This window comes from Lagenorhynchus albirostris, chromosome 11, assembly GCF_949774975.1.
Source record: "Lagenorhynchus albirostris chromosome 11, mLagAlb1.1, whole genome shotgun sequence".
Taxonomy (NCBI): Eukaryota; Metazoa; Chordata; class Mammalia; order Artiodactyla; family Delphinidae; genus Lagenorhynchus; species Lagenorhynchus albirostris.
The window spans coordinates 77360097-77386829 of NC_083105.1; the positions used below are offsets into that span (position 1 = coordinate 77360097).

At 37.7% G+C, this 26733-nt stretch overlaps 1 protein-coding gene across 1 annotated transcript in view; it reads left to right on the forward strand.

Moving 5' to 3' along the window:
• PKP2 (plakophilin 2) overlaps nt 1-26733 on the forward strand; it is an 86378-nt gene that overhangs the window by 26207 nt on the left and 33438 nt on the right. Inside the window, exons 5-6 of the mRNA XM_060166585.1 lie at nt 13150-13357; nt 21630-21807. Coding sequence (XP_060022568.1) covers nt 13150-13357; nt 21630-21807 — 386 coding nt within the window. The remainder of the gene's footprint in view (nt 1-13149; nt 13358-21629; nt 21808-26733) is intronic.

A 26733-nucleotide genomic window follows, 5' to 3' on the forward strand; every position in this document is an offset into this window, starting at 1 on the left:
ATTTCCTTGTTGATTAATGATGCTGATTAGTGACACATCTTTTCATGTGTTTATTGGCCATCTGTTTTCTTTGGAAAAATGTCTATTCATGTCCTCTTCCCATTTTTTAATCAGGTTGTTTGTTTTGATGTTGAGTTGTATGAGTTCTTTGTATACTTTATATACATAAAGTATATAAAGTATATATACTTTATATATATCCCTTATCAGGCATATGATTTGCAAATATTTTCTCCCATTGTATAAGTTGCCTTTTGTTGATCTATTCTTCTGCTGTGCCAGAAGCTTTTTAGTTTGATATAGTCCCACTTGTTTAACTTTGCTTTTGTTGCCTTTCTTTGGATGTCAAATCCAAAAAATCATCACCAAGACCAACGTCAAGGAGCTTACAGCCTATGTTTCCTTCCAGGAGTTTTATGGTTTCAGGTCTTACGTTCAAGTCTTTAATCCATTTCAGTTGATTTTTGTGTATGGTGTAAGATAGTGGTACAGTTACATTCTTTTGCATGTGGCTGTGCAGCCTCCCCAAAACCTTTTATTGTGTATTCTTGCCTTCTTTGTTGTAAATTGATCATAATGTGTGGGTTTATTTCTGGGCTCTCTAATCTGTTCCACTGATCTATATGTCTGTTTTTATTCTAAAATCATACTGGTTTGATTGTTATAGCTTTTTAATATAGTTTAAAATCAAGGAAGCATGATGCCTCCAGCTTTGTTCTTTTTTCTCAAGATTCCTTTATCTATCAGGGTCTTTTGTGGTTCTATATAAATGTTAGGATTGCTTGTTCTACTTCCATGAAAAATACCATTGGAATCTTGATGGGGATTTCATGGAATCTGGAGATTGCTTTGGGTAGTATAGATGTTTTTAATAATATTAATTCTTCCAGTCTATGAGCATGGAATGTATTTCCATTTACTTGTGTCTTCTTCAGTTTCTTTCATCAGTGTCTTATAATTTTCAGTGTACAGGTCTTTCACCTCATTGGTTAAATTTATTCCTAGGATTTTATTCTCTTTGCTGCAGTTGTAAATGGGATTGTTTTCTTAATTTCTCTTTCTGATAGTTTGTTATTAAGTATACAGAAATGCAACCGATTTTTGTATATTAGTTTTGTATCTTACAACTTTACTGAATTTGTTGATTAGTTCTAACAGTCTTCTGTGACATCTTTAGGGTTTCCTGTACATAATATCATGTCATCTGCAAATAGTGATGATTTTACTTCTTCCTTTCTGATCTGATGCCTTTTATTTCTTTTTCTTGCCTAGTTGCTCTGGCTAGGACTTTCAATACTATGTTGAACAGAAGTGGTGAGAGTGGGCATCCTTGTTGCTTCTGATCTTTGAGGAAAAGCTTTCAGCTTTTTACCATTGAGTATGATGTTAGCTGTTGGTGTAGGTTTTTCATAAATCACCGAATCAAGTTAAATAACTTCCCTTCTGTCCCTAATTTAATAGACTTTTCCCCCCTCAGGAATGACTGTTGAATTTTATTAAATGCTTTTTATACATTTATTGAAATACTTCTCTGGTTTTAATTTTGCTAATACGATATATTACTTTGATTTTTAAATGTTACCCATTCCTATGATGAAACCCACCTGATCATGATATACTGTCACTTTTTATATTTTTGAATTAGATTTGCTAAAATTTTGTCAAGAAATTACAAAGCTAATTTACGAATGATATTGACCTGTAATTTTCTTTTCTTGTAATGTCTTTGTCCAGTTTTAGATTGAGGGTAATACTAGCCTAATAGAATAAATTGGGAAGTTTCCTCTTCTCTTCAATTTTCTGAAAGATTTTGATGGGACTTGGTATTATTTCTTCCTTAAATGTTTGGTGGAATTCACCAGTGAAGCTATTTTGATCTTAAGTCTTCTTTGTGAGAAGGTTATTAACTATAAATTTAATTTCTTTAACTGATATGGGGCTATTTGGACTATTTATTTCTTCCTATTGAGTTTTGGTAGTTTATGTCATTCAAAGACCCAAGTCTTTGTTCATTTTATCTAAGTTGTTCCAGTGCTCTTCATTTCTTTTTGTAGGTGTCATCTGATGTCATTTCCCTTTGCCTGAAGAATTTTTTAAAACATTTATTATAATGCAAATCTCCGATTAACTATTTCAGCTTCGAATATCTGAAAAAGAATTTCATCTTTGCTTTTGAAAGTTATTTTCACTAGTAACAGAACCCTAGGTTGATGGTGTTTTAATTCCAGTACTTGAAAGTTGTTGCGCCATTGTCTTGTCACCTGCATTGTTTCAGACAAGAAATGTCCTGTCCTCCTTATTTTTGTACTGTACATGATGTGTCTCTCCCTGCCTACCCAAGCTGCTTTTAAGATTTTATCTTAATCATTGGTGTTGAGCAGTTTGGTCACAATGTACCTTTGTGCAGTTTTCCGTAGGCTTCTTAAGTTCATTAGACTTCTCAAATTGTTGATTCCTGCTTTTCATCAAATTTTGGAATTTTGTTTGGGAAATTTTCTTCTGTCCCACCTTTGGGAACTACAGTTACATATATATTAGGCTGCTTGAGGTTGTCCCACAGCTCATGCATACTTTATTTTTCTTTTTTAGTTGGTTTCTTTTTTCTGTATGTTTCTTTTTGGATAAATTCATTTTCTATGCTTTAAATATACTAAAATTTTCTTCTGCAATGTTTAATATGCCATTAATCTCATTCAGTATATTTTTTACTTCGTAAATTATAGTTTTCCTCTCTAGAAGTTAAATTTGAGTCTTTTTATATCTTCTGTGTCCCTACCTAACATGTTTCATCTTTCCTGAAGATTTCTGAGCGTAGGGAAGACTGTTAAAATAGCTGCTTGAATGACCTTGTCTGTTAATTCTAACATCTGTGTCCATTCTAGGTGGGTTTCATTTTTTAAAAATTTATTTTATTGGGGCTTCCCTGGTGGCACAGTGGTTGAGAGTCCACCTGCCGATGCAGGGAACACGGGTTCATGCCCCGGTCCGGGAGGATTCCACATGCCACGGAGCGGCTAGGCCTGTGAGCCATGGCCGCTGAGCCTGCGCGTCCGGAGCCTGTGCTTCGCAGCAGGAGAGGCCACAACAGTGACAGGCCCGCGTACCGCAAAAAAAAAAAATTTATTTTATTGAAGTATAGTTGATTTACAATGTTGTGTTAATTTCTGCTGTCCAGCAAAGTGATTCAGGTATACATATATGTATTCTTTTTCATATTCCTTTCTATTATGGTTTATTACAGAATACTGAATATAGTTCCCTGTGCTGTACAGTAGGATCTTATTGTTTATCCATTCTATATATAATAGTTTGCATCTGCTAATCCCAAACTCCCAATCCTTTCCTCCTCTACCTCCCCCTCCCACTTGGCAACCACAAGTCTGTTCTCTATGTCAGTGAGTCCATTTCTGTTTCATAAGTAAGTTCATTTGTGTCATATTTTAGGTTCCACATATAAGTGATATCATATGGTATTTATCTTTCTCTTTCTGACTTACTCACTTAGTATGATCATCTCTAGGTCCATCCATGTTGCTGCAAATGGCATTGTTTCATTCTTTTTTATGCCTGAGTAGTATTCCATTATATCTATCACATCATCTTTATCCATTCATCTGTCAGTTGTTTCCATGTCTTGGCTATTGTGAATAGTGCTGCTATGAACATAGGGGTACATGTATCTTTTCAAATTATAGTTCTGTCCAGATATATGCCCAGGAGTGGGATTGCTGAATCATATGGCAACTCTATTTTCAGTTACTTGAGGAACTTCCATACTGTTTTCCATAGTGGCTGCACCAATTTACATTCTAAGTGGGTTTCATTTGATTGTTTTTACTTCTCATTATGGATAATATTTTTCTTCTTTGCATACCTGGAAATTTTTTATCGAATGCCAGGTATTATGAATTTTATCTTGTTGGATGCTGGACATTTTTATATTTGTAGATATTCTTGAGTTTTCTTCACAAACTCAAGGATACAATTAAATTACTTGAAAACAGTTTGACTCTTTCAAATCTTGCTTTTAAGATTTGTTGGTGGGACCAGAGCAGCATTTATTCTAGAACTAATTAGTCCCCACTTCTTAAGGCAAGACACTTCTGAGAACTCTACCCAATGTACTATGAATTATGAGGCTTTCTGGCTGGCTAGTGAGAACAGGCCCTGTTCACAGGCCTGTGTGAGCATGAGGAGCAGTAACTTTTTTAGGCAGTTACTTCCCTGGCCTCAGGCAACTTCCTCACAAAGATGAACTGATTAATACTCTACTGAATACTAAATGGGGACCTTCTGCAGATCTCAGGAGTTCTCTTTCTATGCAGCTCTTTTCTTACTGTTACTCCTTCCTGCAAACACTAGCCTCTTTGTTCTTCTTGGATTCTTCACTCTTTCTCCTCAGCTCTGCTTGTTGAATTCCACTTAGGCTTTCCTAAATCGCACCACAGCCTGGGAACTCTCTCTAGACTGTGATCTGAGGCAGCAGTAGGGCTGTCCTTGCTTGTTCTCCATCTCTTAGGGATCACTGTCCATCATTGCCTCATGTCCAGTTATTGAAACTATTGTATGTTTTGTCTGGTTTTTAAAATTGTTCAAATGGTAGGTAAATCCAGTCCTCATTACTAGTGAGTCACTTTTAATTTTGATAAATAGCCTCCTATAAATCTTCCCCCAAATTATACAAATTTACACTCCCACCAGCATGGTGTCAAAGTGCCTATTTACATGCACCATTACTACCACAAGATATTATTCTTTTTTGTTCATTTTTGTTAATCTGATAAGGAGAAAGAAAGGTATCTCTTTATAGAAGAAATTCGCTATTTCTGGAACTCAAGACGAATAACTGATCAGGTAATCAGAGTTACAGAGAAATTCTTTTAAAAAATTATACACACACACACACACACACACACACACACTTACAGAGTTTGTCATTGTCTTTCGTACATAAACTATGCTGATTATGTTTCATTTGCCATTTTTAGTTTTTTTGGAGTGAGATGAGAACTTAGTGGCCCTTATTCATCTGAGTTCATATCCTTCTAGATTCTTATATTTTTACCTAGTCTTTCAGGTTAATTTCTTCCACAACCAATTACAGAGCTTTTTAAAGCTCTTCACCTTTATCTAGTCTTTCTAAAGCATTCAAATTAGTTTTCAGAGACACAGAGCTTTTTCAGAATAGGTAAGTAAATTACATAATTACAATAACAAGTATAACTAACATAAATGCATTGGGTAAGAAACCTAAGTTATTCTTGGTAAACTAGAAGAAATAAGAATGCAAAGACCAACATATACTAACCTACAGCTTTGATAGTACTCAAAATCCGTGGATGTCACAGAGGGAAAAGAGAATGTGATTAATCCTGCAGATCAGTTAGTAAGTCAGACAAATGAGCTTCCACTAATTTTTTTTCACTTGCATTTCATTAATTATTCATGAAGATGAGCATTTTTTGATATTTTTTTGACTTTGTATTTATTCAGTCAGTTGTCATTTTTTAATTCATTGACTATTTTTTCTAAGACGTGTTTCTGTTTCTTTTTTTAAACATTTATTTATTTATTTATTTATTCATTTATTTTGGTTGCACCGAGTCTTAGTTGTGGCAGGCGGGCTCCCCAGTTGCAGCTCTCAGGCTCCTTAGTTGCAGCTCACTGGCTCCTTAGTTGTGGCATGCGAACTCTTAGTTGCGGCATGCATGTGGGATCCAGTTCCCTGACCAGGGATCGAACCTGGGCCCCCTGCATTGGGAGCGCAGTCTTACCGCTGTGCCACCAGGGAAGTCCCAAGACGTGTGTCTGTTTCTTAATTATTTGTAAGAGTTCTTTACCTATTATGCATGTTAATCCATTGCTACATATGTGACAGTGTTGTTTCCTAACTTTGCTTATGATATCTTTCATTGTGCATGATTTTAAATTCTTTTCTTTTTCTTTCTTTCTTTCTTTCTTTATTTTTGGCTGCATTGGGTCTTTGTTACTGAGTGCGGGCTTTCTCTAGTTGCGGCAAGTGAGGGCCACTCTTTGTTGTGGTGCAGGGGCTTCTAATCACCGTGGCTTCTCTTGTTGCGGAGCACAGGCTCTAGGAGTGTGGGCTTCAGTAGTTGTGGCACATAGGCTCAGTAGTTGTGGCTCGCGGGCTCTAGAGCACTGGCTCAGTAGTTGTGACACACGGGCCTAGTTGCTCCGCAGCATGTGGGATCCTCCCAGACCAGGACTCGAACCCGTGTCCCCTGCACTGGCAGGTGTATTCTTAACCACTGTGCCACCAGGGAAGTCCCTAATTTTAAATTCTTATGAAGTAAATTTGTCAATATTTTTCTTCATGATATCTGTATTTTATGTATTGCTTCAAAAGACCTATCCCATCTATTTTACTTTTAAAAGTTATGTACGTTTTGGGTATTTCTCACTGACCCTTTGCCTATGTTTATTCCATGGAAAAAATAAGTAAGCATTTTAATTTTTTTTAAATTTTTTATTTTTTTGCGGTACACGGGCCTCTCACTGTTGTGGCCTCTCCCATTGCGGAGCACAGGCTCTGGACACGCAGGCTCAGCGGCCATGGCTCACGGGCCTAGCCACTCCGCGGCATGTGGGATCTTCTCCGACCGGGGCACGAACCCATGTCCCCTGCATCGGCAGGCGAACTCTCAACCACTGCGCCACCAGGGAAGCCTAGTAAGCATTTTTAAAAATAATATATTTAGCTAGTAATAAACCTTCTTTATACACAAATCTTTTTTTATTCCCAATTTTTAAAACTCAGCATTTTTATACATGCTTTCATTTTATAATGTGGAATTACATGAAATTTTCTCTTGTTACCCAAGTTGGGCTAGATTTCCACTATCCCCTAAATTACTAATTTGATTGTAAATACCATTTTGCTTGCATATAGGATTAAACCTATGCTTGCCTTCTTAGCTCTTATTCATTGTAATAAAGCTAGAACAAAGACTGGTTTTAAAAGTAATGAAACATGAAAACTATATGAAACCTATACACGTATATGCTTGGTAGAAAATCTAAGAAGTGAAAATATAACCCAAGGGCATTAACAAAATCCCATTAATATTAAGAATGGTACTATAGTTTTTTAATGTTACTTACAAAAAACAGTTTGAATATAAAGATCAAAATTTTAAATCATAAACTTCAATGGCAACTTTTCAGTTATTATTTTATTTGATTAAGACTCAGCATTTAACACTGTCAATCCCTCATTCCTTTTTGAAACTTTCTTCTTTTGGCCCCAGAGTCTCCTGGCTCTTTTTCCATTTATCTGGCTCCTTCAGGTTTCCTCTGTTAAAAAAAAAAAAAAATTATCCTTAACCTGTACCTTAAATGTTTATGTTCCCTAGATGCTTTCCTGGGACTTTTCTTATTTGACACCGTCTCCTGACCCACCTCATCTACTCCTCTGACTTTCACTAATGTGTAATCTGAGTGCTAATGGCTCACAGCATCTCCAGACCTTACCTTTCCCTGGGTTCCAAACCACATGTCCGTCTATTTGCTAGACATCCCACTGAACTCAATATCAACTTATCTAAAAATGAACACATTATCTTCATTGCTGTTTTTTCTCTACTGTCCAGTCAGTTCTCCTTCTAAACTTGTTCTTTCTGCTGGGTTGGCAGGTAGGGCATGTGGTGGTTTAAGCATTGACTCTCAAGAGTAGCCAGGGGCTGGGTGTGAATCCCAGCAACCTAATTACCTGGGTGACCTTGGGCAAGATATTTTACCACTCTAAACCTCAGCTTTCCTTTAAACTGGAACTAATAGTCCTACTACAAAGAGTTGTTGTGAGAATGCAATCAGATAATCATACAATGCTTGCCCTGAAATAATAACTCACTCCTCTGTGAGTGGTAGTTCACCCAGGTAGTTTGACACCAAAATAGAAACAGAGACTTTGAACCTTCTTTCTTCCTTACTTCTCACGTTCATGCAGTCTTCAAGTCCTATTAAGGCTGCTTTTAAAAGTGTCCTGGGGACTTCCCTGGTGGTCCAGTGGTAAAGAATCTGCCTTTCAATGCAGGGGACGTGGGTTCAATCCCTGGTCGGGGCACTAAGATCCCACATGCCACGGGGCAACTAAGCCCGCACGCCACAACTAGTGAGCTCACGCGCCTCAACGAGAGAGTCAGCATGCCACAAACTACAGAGCCCATGTGCCCCGGAGCCCGCGTGCCACAACTGGAGTAAGAGAAAACCTGCATGCCACAACTAAAGAGAAGCCCGTGCACCACAATGAAGAGCCAGAGCACCACAACACAAGATCCCACATGCCTCAACAAAGATCCCGCGTGCCGCAACTGAGACCCAACACAGCCAATAAATAAATAAATATTTTTAAAAGTGTCCTGAATCTGCCTACATCTTGCTCTCCCTAATCATAATGCTGATCCCTGTTACCATCATCCTTTTAATCCAGCTGCCTCCTAATTAATCTCTCTGCCTCCATTCTTATCCACTCCTAATCCCAGTCTCTTCACAGCATCCAGCAAGACCTTTCCAATATCTGCCCTGCTTGCCTGCAATATAAAGGACAAATCCCTTAATTTAATCTGCAAGACCCTTCTTAAGCTGGTTTTGTTTCCATGCCTGCTTCAAATCTCATCACCGAAGCGGTGACTGCAATAACTGTCTTGCAAAATCTTATTGTAAAACTAATACAAACTCATTATAAGAAATTTGAGAAATTAAGAAAGAAAAAAGGAAAAAAGCCCACAGTCCTTCTATTGTTATCATTTGGTATTGCTCTCTGATTTTTTTAATGCATACATGTACACAGCTGTCATCAAATTGAATATGTAGCTTTGTTTATGGGGATGTTTTGTTTTTAAAAAGCATGCCTAAATACATGCTTGTTGTTTAAAAAAATACAGAGTAGCATGCCCCATTCATACATTATAACCCCACCATTTCTCCCAGACCCCCTAGTTTCATTCCCTTCTTTATGTCTGTGAGCAGAAATGCATTAGATACTTTATTCAACTTTTTCAATAACATTGCCTCAAGCATTTTCTCATAACATCAAAAATATTTTGTAAAGTGGTGGTCCCTGGTGGTCCAGTGGTTAGGACTCTGCGCTTCCACTGCAGGGGCACGGGTTTGATTCCTGGTCGTGCCACTGCATGGCCAAAAATATATATATATTGTAAACTTCATTTTAATGGTGGCATATTAATGGTCATAGTAGTAGCTATGATGTGTGGAGTAACTACTTTGGGCCTAGCACACTGCTAATGTTGCACAATCCCCATTTGACTGATGAGGGAACTATATGACAAATAAAATGTCAGTTCAAACATTGCTGTGCCTCTCCTGTGGACACCTCAGTATTATGGATATGTGACAATCATTAACCAGTCTTCCCCCATCTTTGGACATTTATGCTTTCTTATTTTTCCATATTATAAATAATTTAGTTACTATTATCATGTTAGTCCGTGTCTGCATTTCAAATTATTTCCTAATGAAGTTTACTAAAAGTGAATATGTTTGAAGTTTTTGACACATATTGACAATTGCCTTCCTGAAAGGTTATACCAATTTGCAAGGAGTGATTAATTCTAATGGGAGGGAAGGGAGAGAAAGAAGGTGACACTTCACAGAGGAGGTGACATTTGAGCTGGCTTATGCAGGATGAGTAGGACTTTGCCGGAAAAAGCAGAGTGAGCAGAGCATTCCAGATAGGAAAGGAACTGAGAGCAAAGGCACCAGGCATGAGGGAGCCAACAGAGTTTGTTCCCTCAACTTATTTGCCACCAGAAACCCTCATCATTTAATTCTTCTAGAGTTGGCAGGGAAAAGAATCAGAACAGTCAAGGAGAAAGTTAAAATTCTAATATGCAATTTTGCCCTTTCACATATTTAGAAGCCATCTCAAATGAAGCTTTTTTTAAAGTTCTGAGTTGTTTGTGTTAGTCTGGTTGTTTCCTTTCCCAAAGGGGGAACAAATCCCATGAGGATTCAGTATAACAAACATATGCAACCTCTCTGGTCCCACCTGTTTCCCTGAATTCAGAGGAGCAAGAACAGTACATTTAACGTTGGAACTAATATGAATAGGAGTCACTACCAACTACCCTAGTTATAAGCAATGAGCAGAATATTATCAACTTCTTGTATTTGATATGATATATATCTATTTGATAAAATGGATAAAGGTAACTAAAATCTATTTTTAAATGTGAGGTAGGTGCCAGATACTAGGAGGTCACATTCTACAGTGAGCAGAGCTGTAGCTGGATTTCAGCATTTATCTGAGTATCAGGTGTCTGCAGTTCCTTCTTTCCAGGCTGGAGCAAGTGCTGAAAGCCAAGGGGATAAAGGTGACAGGGTGTAAGGGAATGGGTTAGAGTGCTATTAGCAGAAGACAGCCATTCATGCCACCCAGGCAGGGCAGTAGAGGCTTCCACTAGCCACTTCTCACACATGCTATCATCACAGCTGGAAATGCAATTTAGCCAGGAGGCCATTTCACATCATATTTTGAAGAAGGCAACTTATTAGTTGTAAATTAAGTAATGAAATATTTCTATCATCTAGCTGCCATTTATGAAGTCTAGAGCGTATGAATTCAACCATCATAAAACCTAACTATGAAATAGAGATTGACAGAATTAGTGAAAAACATGAGTTACAGGCTGTTTTCAAATAAGTTGTGCCTTTCTGCTTTTAAGGAAGTGTAATAATAGGAATAGATGAAGTGATCAAATAGATGATCTGCTGGACCAGATCTTATTGATAGCTATCATTAGCATTTTCATACAAATACATTAGAATGGCTTTAGAGATAGCCAGTCTCCCAGTTGTCTCCTGTTCTGCAAATGTCTCCTCTGAAGGGAGCCAAAAGTGGAAGTATTCTTCCTTACTGCTGCCACTGAAGCCTTAAAGGGACCAAAAGAGTACTTTCCTCTTAAGGTTCTTGCAAGTTATTGATTAGAGAATGTATATAAAATTCTTAACACTATGCCAACACCTCCTAATGATAGAAGTGGGAGGAAGAGTTGTTATTTTGTTAGTATTGTGGTTATTATTATGTTTATTATTTTTACTAGATTATTTTACAACCTTGACTTTTATTCCTGACTTGCTAGTCTACTCCCCAGTCCTAACAAAGGAAGATGTAAGATTGGAAGACAGTGTCTTAAATTCCATTTGTCTGTCTATGAGAGACATAGAAAATGTGAAATGTGCCACTGGACCAGGTGTGCAGCTCTCTCCTGAGTGGGAACTGTCGTGCAGTTAGGGCATCATTCATAAGTGATGAACATCATCTGAATGGGAAACTTATGCTCATTCACAGCAACTTAATTTCTAAAAATTTCTGCATTAAGATGGTGAAAATGACTGAGATCTTTACCAAAAAGCTCTTACCAACTTAAAAAAATTTTAATCAGATGCTAGTGGAAGCCTCTGACAAAGAAAGCCCTCAGTCTGCAACTTAATATTTCTCTTCAGCAATGCTGCATCCTCCTCCTGATTTCTTTAGATAACATTTGCAGCCTAAAACACAAAGTCACTTTATTCAGACTCATTATTTGGCCTCTTCTTAAACAGCCTTAGGTTTCAGAATCAAAACCTTCTATTTTTCTTTTTTATTCCTAGTTCTGACCGTCTGGTTCTTTCTCTAATATCATGCCCTTTCTTGCATATGTGTATAGAAGAAATATTTTTAAAATAGCACATTAGGGCTTCCCTGGTGGCGCAGTGGTTGAGAGTCCGCCTGCCGATGCAGGGGACACGGGTTCGTGCCCTGGTCCGGGAGGATCCCGCATGCCGCAGAGCGGCTGGGCCCGTGAGCCATGGCCGCTGAGCCTGCGTGTCCAGAGCCTGTGCTCCGCAACGGGAGAGGCCACAACAGTGAGAGGCCCGAGTACTGCAAAAAAAAAAAAAAGAAAAGAAAAGAAAAGAAAATAGCACATTAAAAAGCATAAAGTTATGTTATTTACCTAAAATGCTTGCATAATTTATTTCAGTGTCTTTAAATACTGAAAGCAATTGATCATAAAAATAGCTTGCACTCTTCCAATTATAAAATAAACAAGTCATGGGAATGTAATGTACAGCATGGTGACTGTAAAAAGTTTCTAAGAGAATAGATCTTAAGAGTTCTTACCACAAAAAAAATTAGCTATGTGTGGTGATGGATGTTAAATAGACTTATTATGATCATTTTACAACATGTACAGATATCGAATCATTATGTTCTGCACCTGAAACTAATATAATGTTATATGTCATTTATACGTCGATTAAAAAAAAATAGCTTGCATTTAAGGTTAGTTTTGCATTGCTACTGCAGTTGCCATGGTAAATGAATTTTTATTTCTACTGCGATGGGAGTGATTTCTATTATTTATATTGACTGTATAGGACTTCCCTGGTGGCGCAGTGGTTAAGAATCCGCCTGCCAATGCAGGGGACACGGGTTCGAGCCCTGGTCCGGGAAGATCCTACATGCCGTGGAGCAACTAAACCCGTGCGCCACAACTACTGAGCCTGCACTCTAGAGCCCACGAGCCACAACTACTGAGCCCACGTGCTGCAACTACTGAAGCCCACGTGCCTAGAGCCTATGCTCTGCAACAAGAGAAGCCACCACAATGGGAAGCTCACGCACTGCAACGAAGAATAGCCCCTGCTTGCTGCAACTAGAGAAAGCCCATGCGCAGCAACCAAGACCCAATCCAGCCAAAAATAAATAAAATATTATTTTGACTGTATAGTTCTGTCCTGGAAAAAATTCGTGTAATATAGTATTCTTCCATAATACTTTATTTCTCTGATTCCCAGTTCTCTTCATTATGATTAAGGCTTTTATTATTCAACTCTTTCTATCCGCTTATCACTTATTCAACCCTTTATCACTTAACTTTGCCCTTTAATTTTTTCATAGGTTTCAGTCTTAATTTCGCAGATTTATTCTAAGCTCCTTGATGAGAGATACTGCCTTAGAGCAGGGGTATATTGTACACTGGAGTCCCAGGTTGTGCCACACATTGATTGGTGGGAGTTATCAACAAAGTCAGTGAACTTCATCTGTTCATTCATATTACATTGAAGATTTTTAATTCCACATCAAAATTAATAAATATCTGAAATATGCATCTACTTCTTCCCCAGGTTAACCAGCTTCATGGCATCCCCAAGCTTCTACAGCTCCTCAAAATTCAGAATGAAGATATCCAGCGAGCTGTGTGTGGGGCCTTGAGAAACTTGGTGTTTGAAGATAATGACAACAAATTGGAGGTAGCTGAACTCAGTGGAGTACCTCGGCTGCTCCAGGTGCTGAAGCAAACCAGAGACTTGGAGACTAAGAAACAAATAACAGGTAGTACTTACTGACTATTACAGGGGGTAGCGCAGTGCACCCCAGCCAGATGTGTTAATATCATCTGTTTTTTCTGAGGTTTCCTGGAACAAGTGATTGATGGGCTCATTGTTATCTGAGAGGGCTTTCAAGGAACATTATTACTGCTAGCTTAGACCCCAGATTCAAGTCAAGTTTGAATTCCTTTTTTCTGAAGTGGAAATGATTCTGAGGCTTTTGGTTAATTTTTTTTTTTTTTTTTTTTTTTTTTTTTTTTTTTGCGGTACGTGGGCCTCTCACTGTTGTGGCCTCTCCCGTTGCGGAGAACAGGCTCCGGACGCGCAGGCTCAGCGGCCATGGCTCACGGGCCCAGCCGCTCCGCGGCATGTGGGATCTTCCCAAACCGGTGCTCGAACCTGTGTCCCCTGCCTCGGCAGGCGGACTCTCAACCACTGCGCCACCAGGGAAGCCCTTGGTTAATATTTTTAATTAGAAGTTCTTTGCAGCTTCCATCACCTGGACCTCTCTCAATACGAGCTTCCTAGCTTACCTGTCCCTCTACACCCCCAAAAAAGAAAAAAGCATGACTGGATATGTTTTTCAGTCCTCCATTTTATATTTCTACTCAAATACTGATTTGGAAAAATAAATATCTCCCTTCTGTGCATGGATTGGAAAACTAAAATAATCAGATAGAACTAAACTAACGGTTTTGGTAATTCTTGAAGCATGGAGAAAGGAGGACTAGTTTCATTTAAATGAATAGTACGTATGATAGAAGAGAAAATAGTTCATTGAAAATGGTTCATCAGCTCTCGGCTAAAGCTCCATGAACACATTACAGAGTGCAAGAAACATTACTGAGTGTAATCATCAGTAGTATTGCCTTGGGGAAACTTTTAAGTATCTTCAGTGTCCCAGGTAGTAGACATTTTTAATTTATTCTCACAAAAACCTTAGGTTTTGGCGTATTTTTAGGTATTATTGGCTACTAAATCTCAGTTTTACAGATGACGAAACTAAGGTCCAAAGAACTTAACCCTTTCTAATATATCATATAAAAGTTTTTTTAATGATAATAGTTGACAGTCTTCATACTTATTTAAAAGAAGTACTCCATAAATATTGTTTAAGTTGAACTGAATATATGTTGCACTTTTGCCATCCTTTATTATACAACAGTATTCTTTTTTTCTATAAAAATGTTGTCATTATATCCTCTCTATCCATTTATATCTCAAAATATCACATTTTTCTATCTCAATATATTTTAATTTTATAAAACTATATGAAGGGTTGCACTGTACTACCCTTCTGCCAGCATGCTGTCATGTCCCATGAGAGATTTCCTTTCATATCCGTGACTTATATTAAAATACCTACAGAAATTAAGAGTGATATCACTTATTCATTCATTCATTCAGCCAACATTTAGAGGGCAGCCTTCAAGTACCAACCAGGGTGAATCACAGTCTAGAGAGGTTGTGAATTTTATTTTCCATCTACTAAAACGTGAACAATTATGTGATGGTTGGCATTAAAAAAAAACAAAAACAAAAAAATAGCAACCAAACCTCATGTTTAGAACCTAACATTTTCTTTATTAAAAAACAGTTATGAACCACAAAAGAGAATCAAACAGATTATTCTGTTTTACACTCAGAAAAGACTTCATGAGGAGATATATTTCACTGTGGACCTTAAAAGAGATTTAGGCTTTAGACTAGCGTTTTGAAGGAGAATGAAAGTTATTCCCAGCAAAGTGAAAATCACTAGCAAGGCAAAGAAGCTGCTAGTCGTTCACAGGAAACTTGGGTAATAGAGTGATCGAGGTTAGGGTGTGTGGTAGCCAGAAATCTTGGGAGGATGTGTGGCTCTGTGTCAAGGAAATAATCCATTGTTTATGAACTTCCTCTTCTCTTGTGTAGGAAGAAGGAAGCTAAGGACAGAGAATGTTCTGTGGTATTGATGCCACAGAAACCACTGTCTTCTTTAGATAATCTACTGAGGTGACAAATGGAGTTTGATTGTGCAGTTCCCAGGATTTCTAGTATAAGCTAAACATCCCTACCAGAAGGTGTTCATTACATATTAATTGAATTGAGTTGATAGTTGAATGTTTGATACAAATCCTACTAAATAACTTCCTTTAGCTCTGTTAATGGAAGTGCTAAATAAGTGCTTTTTGGGCCTCAAAAATAAATTGTTGACTAATTTAGACATGTTTATATCTTTGTTTAGAAACACAAAATGACACAGTAGAAACTAACACAGCATTGTAAAACAGCTATACCCCAATTTAAAAAAAAAACAAAACCACAAAGCGAGTAACCATATATGTGAATCTTTTCTTGTCTATTTTGTAAACATCTTTTTATTGAGCCTCTATTACATGCTAGTCATAAGCTTGGGCTTTCCATTTTTTATCTCTGTTCTTCCTGACAGCTCCATAAGGTATGGTATTATTGACTGTTTACATATGACCAGTGTGAGGCTCAGGGGGTTGAGTTGCCCAAGGTTGCACAGCTAGCAAAGAACAAGGCCAGATTTGAACCCAGTATTATCTGGGTGTTTTGCTATATCAAAGTGTCTCCCACCTACTGTTTTGGGGGCAAAGAGTGACTCATTTTTACACTTCTTGAGGAAGGGGCTTTGTCTTTGAGATCTTGGATCAGAGAGCTCTCCCTTGCTCCTTTTTGGCCCTTCCTCTCTCTCCTCTTGCCACTGCCTTGATTCAAACCCTCTTCATCTCTCTGGTCTACTCTTGCAGTAACCTTGTGCCTGGCCTCTATGATTCAGTATTGCACATTCCCAGTCTGTCCACCACTCTGCTTCTAGTGATTTCTTTCTAAAATAAAAATATTGTCTCTTTATTTTCTCCATTTCCTATGTTGAAGTCTGTACTCTGTAGCATCTCACACAAAGATTTTATGATGTGAGCCTGGTGACCATTGGCAGCAGTGTCTCTTTTCATACCCTTTTATAGCCCAGGCTCTGAAATCCTAAAGAATTTGCTGCTCTGTCCCATGTCTCATCTGTCTCGATACCTTTGCTTCTGCTGTTGTCTTGGAGTAGAATCCTTTTTCATACCTAGACCACCTGGTAAACCTTCTCATTCTTCAGTAGCTACTCAAGTATCACTTCTCTCTCTGAAGCATTTTCAAATACCATCCTTCTGTACTTTACTCTCAGGTCCCACCTTTCCTCTCAGCAGAGTTTTGAAGGAAGGGGCTTCTCTGAACTACCTTTGTGTCCTTTCATATTAAGTTGCCACTTATTTTGTGCCAGTATGTTATTGCAGTAACAACTGTGGTACTCATAGAAGTTTCTCAATAGCTGTGGATGCCTGACCAAAAATAAAAAAAGAGTTTTATGGCCTGGGAATATCTAGATTACACACAAATGAGAGAATCAGGTGTGTTTTCAGATAAGACTCTGACTTTTCTGGCCAGGATATAAAAAAATAAACCATCTGCTTCTATATATGCATGAGAAGTTCAGCACCAGATCTTTGTTGGCTGGGAAAGAAAGTCAACTCACTTAACTTTTCTGGCATGTTCAGTACCAGCCTAGGAGGGAAGCTCTTCCCTCTTCTGAAGAAAAGACTTCAGGATCAAAGACTTTCCTCCCGTGAGTGTGTTCCCCCTCCCTTACCAAGTGAGTGTGGTAGTGTATTTAGTTGAAATGAGAACAGTACATACTAGTCTCAAAAGTTCATCTTTAAGGTCACTGAATAATGAGCACTTAACTGGAGTGAGTAGGGCTCTGCCTTGGGTTAAAACAGGTCATGATAAGAATGAAGTAGGGTATTGTCCCTCTTCTGCAAATTGCGTAAGGAAGAGTCAGGGGATGATTGTCAATGTTGAAAATGCATATTGATCTCTGCAAATTATATGAAAATATTTCATTGGATTTCTGTATTTTCATAAAATACAAAAATATTTTACTATATAAAATATTCATTATGGGGCTTCCCTGGTGGCGCAGTGGTTGGGAGTCCGCTTGCCGATGCAGGGGACGCGGGTTCGTGCCCTGGTCCAGGAAGATCCCACATGCGGCAGAGTGGCTGAGACCATGAGCCATGGCCGCTGAGCCTGCGCGTCCGGAGCCTGTGCTCCGCAACGGGAGAGACCGCAACAGTGAGAGGCCCGCGTACTGCAAAAAAAAAAAAAAAAAAAAAAATCATTATGCACGTTCTTTAAATGTATAATTATTTTATTCTGCATTTGTAATGGTGCAGTAAGGTAACTTGAGTTTATTTATAGTTTTGAATAAATGGCCTTTGCTATAATTTGATATTCCAGGTAAGACTTAACAGAAGTTAGGTGAAAGGAGGAGTATGTCCATGCAAGGGAAATTGCAAAAACGTATTCCTCCTGCTCTGTGATAATTTTGAAAAACAAGTTTAAAAAGAACCACTTCTCCTCCTCCTGCTCCTCCTTGAAGATTTAATCATAAAATTTACAAGTGTTGCTACTAAACATTATACAGATTTAGTTAAATAACTATATTTCCGGTCCTAAAGAGCAATATTAATAAAACATGGGTTTCAGTATCTATTAAATCCCTTTACTAGGTAGCTGCATTTTGTAGATATCAATTGGCAATAAGTTTCTAGATAATGCAGTTATCATTATCTTTCTTATAATTGCTAATTATTCAAAGTATATCCCTTACCAGAATCCAGTTCCCCTTCTTTTTGGCTAGAATGAGAGCTTAGTGATAGAAAATTACGGACAGAACAGCTACAACAGAGAACTATAATAATAGAAATTTAGGCACTATGATTAAATTGACCGGAAGTTAAAGGTGAAACAAATGAAAATCCAAACCCTAACTATAATACAGTATTGGGGAATATAGAATCTAATCATTGAAAGGGACATCTATTTAGGGTCATCTAAACCATTAATTTCCCAATGAGAGAAACTGGAATCATATTTAAAGTATAAATTCCTGGAATTCATCCTGGGAGTCAGGCTTAGTAAGTTTGTGGTGTGGCCCAGGAATATGTGATTCTAATTTGTCACTGGGCTCATTTGGTGACTGCTAGTCTCTTCGAACACTCTAGTTTTAAGATTAAACCCCCTTGTCGATATTTTGATAAAGGATGAGCTCATTTTTTTTTATTGGCTCCAGTGATAGTGCTGGATCTTATAAGCAGATCTTTCTGTTTTCTTCAAAGCTGTCTTAGAAGTTTATACTTTCACTGAGCCAAAATCTCCATCCTCAGAATTTCTGCTCATTGGTCTGGTTTTGTCTTCTATAGCCACAGAAAATAATATGTAGTTGTTGAATTTGCATTTCTTTAGTTACTAGAGAGCCTGCATTCCTATGTATATTAGACTCTTTTAGCTTTGGGTTAATTTTTCTACTAGTAATTTAATTTTTAATGATTTATAAGAACTCTGTATATTAATGATATTTAACCCTTTGTCCTATATCAGCATGCACATTTTCCCAATTTGTAATTGGTCATTTATTGATTTTGTATGTATGTGTGTGAGGGTGTGTGTGTATAAGTACAATCCCGAATCTCTAGTGAACATTTAAGCTCTTCCTTAGCCTTGTACCATACAGAAATTTGGCAAGCATGACATTTCTGTACAATATCCTACATTAAAAATTCAAAAATTATACTAAAACTCCCCAAACCTTATACTTCTGTAGAAATAATACAGCATGACAAGCTACAAAGGACATTGACTGTTGGAGGAAAATTCCACTCCCTTTATTCAAACTAATCCTCTCTGGTTTTTATTGTAAGGTGTACTTTTCCTTTGAGTGCTCTGTGTGGTCCTTTTTAAAGAGAGGAAATATCATTATGCTTCACATTTTTAAGCCTCTGACAGGCAGAGACTGTTAATTTGTTTGCTTATTTAGAAGAGGAAGCTTGTTTTTTCCTTTTCTTTCTTATCTTTAGCTTTCTTTTATAGCTTAGTAACCAAAACTCAACGTCAGACCTCCCTTTCAATTGTTTTCAACCACCTTAGGAGTTTTTGGAGTTTTATTCTGTCTGTCCCTCTCCAGGGCCTCTTAAGATGAGGTGTGACCCATGAAGTCATTGTGTTGCAAAACCTGTGGCGGAGAGACACTGCTCATGACTAACCCCAAATGCTAGTTTGATCAGGAAAAGACCTTCATCAGCCAGAATTCTAGTCCTCACGAAGCACTAGACCCAGCATTGCTCTGTCTAATGGCAGCTAGATGTAAGCTATGGTGGAAATTTGGTTATTTAAAAAATTAGTTACTTGTACACAAAGTAAACTGTTTAAGCCCAAAAGACTACATTAGGCCTAGAGTGTTCTAACTGATGGGCCAAATAAAAGTATGGTTGATTAACTACTAAGCTTTAACCATACAGACTATTATTTCAGTCATTAATATCAAGGGAGGTGATATCTCCATGTAATTCTGGCAAGACCACCATGTTTGCTTTTTTCATAAAGTGGACTGTCCTGTATATCTGTGCCTCCTCTGTCCTTCATGCAGATGAAGCAGTAAACTTAAGAGGTAAGATTTAACTGACTGGGCCGTGGGGGCATAAATAGGAAGAAAATGAAGATCCCTTCTCTTTCTGTCCCCTCTCTGTTTCTCCTTTCCTGGATGATAGCGAGTTAGAGTAACTTACTGAAGAATGAATGATGGCAAAGCAACTTGACACCTGCTGGGAGTCACTGGAATAGCAAGCAATAAGGGTATAGTCCTTCCACTGAATCAGAGGTATTTAAGCACCAAATTTGTGAGAAAAACAAATCCTAAGTGTATATGCCACTTTGTATTCTCTCTCAGTACCCAGCTTCAGTCCCTGTCTCACAAATGCCCTGGGAAATACAGTATCCTGTTATCTTAATTTCTTCCTGAGTTGGCTTATATGGCCTTTCTTTTTAATTGGGGGTGGAGGGGATTCAAGAGGAATAGGAAAGTTAAGTGAGTAAATGTGGTACCAGTCTTAGACCAATGCTTAGGCCATGCAAGTTGGCAGGTATATAAAATGCTCTTGTCTCTCCTTCTCTGCCAAACTGTAATATAAGAAGTAGATGAGGTAGAGCCAGCATAAATTCTGGCAGGACATAAAGTCTGCCATTGGGTAGGAGTTAATAAATATTAATTGGGGATGTTGAGAAGCCTGCTGTTGACAGGCATAGGCAAAAGCATTCTAGAGGCTCTTCCCGCTATTATTGGAAGGCAGATGTCAAGTGGGAGTTGCAGGCAGTGGGGAGCAGTAGGCAGGCAGAGATGTCCTTAGATATGTATGTATCTAAGGGAGAAAACTATGACTTTTAAAATGCTGAACTCTTAATTACAACAGGATCATTTCAAGCTTTCCTGTTGGTGAGCCTAGAATTTATACTAATGAGGTCAGCTTTGTGGTAGGGTCATTTAAGAGAAACAGCAATAAGGATTTTTGGCATTCATTTATGTTCTTGATTAAACATGTATAGTTTTACATTGTAAGTTCTCTTTCTCTCTCTCTCTCTCTCTGTATGTATATGTGTGTGTATACATATATATATATATATATATATATTAAACATCTTTATTGGAGTATAGTTACTTTACAATGGTGTGTTAGTTTCTGCTTTACAACAAAGTGAATCAGTTATACATATACATATGTCCCCATATCTCTTCCCTCTTGCGTCTCCCTCCTTCCCACCCTCCCTATCCCACCCCTCTAGGTGGTTGCAAAGCACCGAGCAGATCTCCCTGTGCTATGCGGCTGCTTCCCACTAGCTATCTATTTTACTTTTGGTAGTGTATATGTCAGTGCTACTCTCTCACTTCGTCCCAGCTTACCCTTCCTCCTCCCCGTGTCCTCAAGTCCATTCTCTAGGAGGTTTGTGTCTTTATTCCCATCTTGCCCGTAGGTTCTTCATGACCATTTTTTTCTTTTTAGATTCCATATATATGTGTTAGCGTACGGTATTTGTTTTTCTCTTTCTGACTTACTTCACTCTGTATGACAGACTCTAGATCCATCCACCTCACTACAAATAACTCAATTTCGTTTCTTTTTATGGCTGAGTAATATTCCATTGTCTCACCACTAGTATACATATATATATATATATATTTTTAAATTTTTCTTATGGAACAGCTTCCATTGCCATCTAATGAGGTCTAAACAGGTTCTTTCCCTTGGGAAAAGGGCTGTCTCCCCCTACCTTGTTTTTTTTTTTTTCCTTTTATAAGTAGCCATAGCTCTAGGGGTGACAGTCTTAACTGATCTTTTCAGCAGTCGTTTTGACCCAACCCTGCACTGTCTTGATGGTACTCTTTGCTTTTCTAGGTTTGCTGTGGAATTTGTCCTCTAATGACAGACTGAAGAATCTCATGGTAACAGAAGCCTTGCTTACCCTGACTGAGAATATCATCATCCCCTTTTCGGGGTGGCCAGAAGGAGACTACCCCAAAGCAAATGGTTTGCTCGATTTTGATATATTCTACAATGTCACAGGATGCCTAAGGTAATACCACTCTACAACCGCCCTCAACCTTTTCTCTGTACACTTTAAATATTGCATCCAGATCTGTCTAAAACTCTACCCAATTACCTGGAGATATGGTAAAAATTATAAACATCACTCTAAATACTAGAAGCACAATGTAGAAAGAGTATTTTTTCCAGACATGTTTGATTCCAGAAGCTACCCACATTAGCTCATGAGAGAGAGCATGTCTTCCAATAAAGAAACTAGAAATCCAGTCCGAACACCTAGAAGTCCAGGCACACTGGCCTTTCCTGTCTCACAGGATTTAAGCCAGGCTCCATGCTGTATTTTTAGTTCACAAAAATATAATTTAATGACATGATTAAAAAAATAGTTTTGAACCTGCAGTTTTTAAATAGGCAACAAAGCCTGAAAGGATAGAATGTCTTGCCACAAGAATAGCTTACAAAAAACGTTAGTTTGATCAGCATTTCTAAATATTGGGATGAAAAAATGCTAGAACTGTTTTCTCCCCTGGGCTGTCAGATGCCAGCTAAACCAAGAGGAAATAGAAACACATGCAAGAGGAAGAAACGTTAGTCTCAACTTTTGTAGAAGCGTGCCTCTCAAGCTTTCTTATACATATCTGAAAATAATCATTGTCCTTTATGTCCAAGGATTAAAAGAAACCAGATAGATATGTAATCAAAAATAGGCAGCCCAGAATAAGTTGGGTCATATTCTGCCTTCTGATCTTTTCTCTAGTTTCACAGTTCACTTCTTGAGGGAATCTGTTTGGATGATAACAGAAGGAATTGATTATGGTAAGATGTTTATCTTATCTCCACAGTTAATCACACAGTAATGCATATCAAATGCCAGTTTTTTATAAAGAATTATGTTAGCCATTGAGAGTTTTACAAAGATGAATAAGAAAATTCTTAACTGACCTTTAATCTAGCAGGGGATGCAGATAAGCAAATAAACTAGAATGCAATGAAATATGTTACAGCAGTGATTCTCAAAGCGTGGCCTCTGGACTAGTAGCATGTATATTACCTGGAACTTATTAGAATTCTCAGCTTTCACCCCAGACCTACTAAATCAGAAGTCAGGAACACGTGTCAGGAACAAATGAAGTGCTGCAGGAATGCAGAACAAAAGGACCATTCATGCCAGCTGAGTGGGATCAGAGGTGCCAAATGAGCTGGGCTTTGGTGGGCTATTTCAGTAGACAGAAATTCTCTAGGTAGTATCCCTTAAAATTTATTTGCTATACAGTCCACTAGAACTGCTTTTCTTTTTTTTTTTAACGTCTTTATTGGAGTATAATTGCTTTACAATGTTGTTAGTTTCTGCTGTATAACAAAGTGAATCAGCTATATGCATACATATATCCCCATATCCCCTCCCTCTTGCGTCTCCTTCCCACCCTCCTTATACCACCCCTCTAGGTGGTCGCAGAGCACCGAGCTGATCTCCCTGTGCTATGTGGCTGCTTCCCACCAGCTGTCTGTTTTACATTTGGTAGTGTATATATGTCAATGTTACTCTCTCACTTCATCCCAGCTTACCCTTCCCCCTCCCCGTGTCCTCAAGTCCATTCTCTACATCTGTGTCTTTATTCCTGTCCTGCCCCTAGGTTCATCAGAACCATTTTTTTTTTTTAGATTCCATATATATGTGTTAGCATACGGTATTTGCTTTTCTTTTTCTGACTTACTTCACTCTGTATGACAGACTCTAGGTCCATCCACCTCACTACAAATAACTCAATTTCCTTTCTTTTTATGGCTGAGTAATAGTCCATTGTATATGTGTGCCACATCTTCTTTATCCATTCATCTGTCGATGGACACTTAGGTTACTTCCATGTCCTGGGTATTGTAAATAGTGCTGCAGTGAACATTGTAGTACATGACTCTTTTTGAATGATGGTTTTCTCAGGGCATATGCCCAGTAGTGAGATTGCTGGGTCATATGGTAGTTCTACTTTTAGTTTTTTAAGGAACCTCCATACTGTTCTCTGTAGTGGCTATATCAATTTACATTCCCACCAACTGTGCAAGAAGGTTCCCTTTTCTCCACACCCTCTCCAGTGTTTATTGTTTCTAGATTTTCTGATCATGGCCATTCTGACCAGTGTGAGGTGATACCACATCGTAGTTTTGATTTGCATTTCTCTAATGATTAGTGATGTTGAGCATCTTTTCATGTGTTTGTTGGCAATCTGTTTATCTTCTTTGGAGAAATGTCTGTTTAGGTCTTCTGCCCATTTTTGGATTGGGTTGTTTGTTTTTTTGATATTGAGCTGCAAAGCTGCTTGTATACTTTGGAGATTAATCCTTTGTCAGTTGCTTTGTTTCCAAATATTTTCTCCCATTCTGAGGGTTGTCTTTTGGTCCTGTTTATGGTTTCCTTTGCTGTGCAAAAGCTTTTAAGTTTCATTAGGTCCATTTGTTTAGTTTGGTTTTTATTTCCATTTCTCTAGGAGGTGGATCAAAAAGGATCTTGCTGTGATTTATGTCATAGAGTGTTCTGCCTATGTTTTCCTCTAAGAGTTTGATAGTGTCTGGGCTTACATTTAGGTCTTTAATCCATTTTGAGTTTATTTTAGTGTATGGTGTTAGGAAGTGTTCTAATTTCATTCTTTCAATGTTGCTGTCCAGTTTTCCCAGCACCACTTATTGAAGAGGCTATCTTTTCTCCATGGTATATTCTTGCCTCCTTTATCAAAGATAAGGTGACCATATGTGTGTGGGTTTATCTCTGGTCTTTCTATTCTGTTCCATTGATCTATATTTCTGTTTTTGTGCCAGTACCATACTGTCTTAATTACTGTAGCTTTGTAGTATAGTCTGAAGTCTGGGAGCCTGATTCCTCCAGCTCCGTTTTTCTTCAAGATTGCATTGGCTATTTGAGGTCTTTTGTGTTTCCATACATATTCTGAAATCTTTATTTCTAGTTCTGTGAAAAATGCCATTGGTAGTTTGATAGGGATTGCATTGAATCTGTAGATTGCTTTGGGTAGTATAGTCATTTTCATAATATTGTTTCTTCCATTCAAAGAACATGATATATCTCTCTGTCTGTATCATCTTTAATGTCTTTTATCAGTGTCTTATAGTTTTCTGCGTACAGGTCTTTTGTCTCCTTAGGTAGGTTTATTCCTAGATATTTTATTCTTTTTGTTGCAGTGGTAAATGGGAGTGTTTCCTTAATTTCTCTTTCAGATTTTTCATCATTAGTGTATAGGAATGCAAGAGATTTCTGTGCATTAATTTTGTATCCTGCTACTCTACCAAATTCATTGATTAGCTCTAGTAGTTTTCTGGTAGCATCTTTAGGATTCTCTATGTATAGTATGTCATCTGAAAACAGTGACAGCTTTACTTCGTCTTTTCCAATTTGGATTCCTTTTATTTCTGTTTCTTCTCTGATTGCTGTGGCTAAAACTTCCACAACTGTATTGAATAGTAGTGGTGAGAGTAGGCAACCTTGTCTTGTTCCTGATCCTAGAGGAAACGGTTTCAGTTTTCACCATTGAGGACGACATTGACTGTGGGTTTGTCATATATGGCCTTTAGTATGTTGAGGTAAATTCCCGCTAGGCCCTTTCTGAAGGATTTTTATCATAAATAGATGTTGAATTTTGTCAAAAGCTTTTTCTGCATCTATTGAGATGATCATATGGTTTTTATTCCTCAATTTGTTAATACAGTGTATCACATTGATTGATTTGCATATACTGAAGAATCCTTTCATTCCTGGGATAAACCCCACTTGATCATGGTGTATGATCCTTTTAATGTGCTGTTGGATTCTGTTTGCTAGTATTTTGTTGAGGATTTTTGCATCTGTGTTCATCAGATATATTGGCCTGTAGTTTTCTTTTTTTGTGACATCTTTGTCTCGTTTTGGTATCAGGGTGATGGTGGCCTCGTAGAATGAGTTTGGGCGTGTTCCTCCCTCTTCTATATTTTGAAAGAGTTTGAGAAGGATAGATGTTAGCTCTTGTGTAGATGTTTGATAGAATTCGCTTGTGAAGCCATCTGCTCCTGGACTTTGTTTGTTGGAAGATTTTTAATCACAGTTTCAATTTCAGTGCTTATGATTGGTCTGTTTATATTTTCTATTTCTTCCTGGTTCAGTCTCAGAAGGTTGTGCTTTTCTAAGAATTTATCCATTTCTTCTAGGTTGTCCATTTTATTGGCATATAGTTGCTTGTAGAAATCTCACATGATCCTTTGTATTTCTGCAGTGTCAGTTGTTACTTCTCCTTTTTTATTTCTAATTCTGTTGATTTGAGTCTTCTCTGTTTTTTTCTTGATGAGTCTGGCTAGTGGTTTATCAATTTTGTTTATTTTCTCAAAGAACTAACTTTTAGTTTTATTGGTCTTTGCTATGTTTCCTTCATTTCTTTTTCATTTATTTCTGATCTGATCTTTATGATTTCTTTCCTTCTGCTAACTTTGGGGTTATTTTGTTCTTCTTTCTCTAATTGCTTTAGGTGTAAGGTTAGGTTGTTTATTTGAGATGTTTCTTGTTTCTTAAGGTAGGATTGTATTGCTATAAGTTTCCCTCTTAAAACTGCTTTTGCTGCATCCCATAGGTTTGGGGTCATCGTGTTTTCATTGTCACTTGTTTCTAGGTATTTTTTGATTTCCTCTTTGATTTCTTCAGTGATCTCTTGCTTATTTAATAATATATTGTTTAGCCTCCATGTGTTTGTATTTTTTACAGTTTTTTTCCTGTAATTGATATCTAGTCTCATAGCATTGTGGTTGAAAAAGATATTTGATAACGATTTCAATTTTTTTAAATTAACCAAGACTTGATTTGTGACCCAAGATATGATCTATCCTGGAGGATGTTCCATGAGCACTTGAGAAGAAAGTGTATTCTCTTGTTTTTGGATGGAATGTCCTATAAATGTCAATTAAGTCCATTTTGTTTAATGTG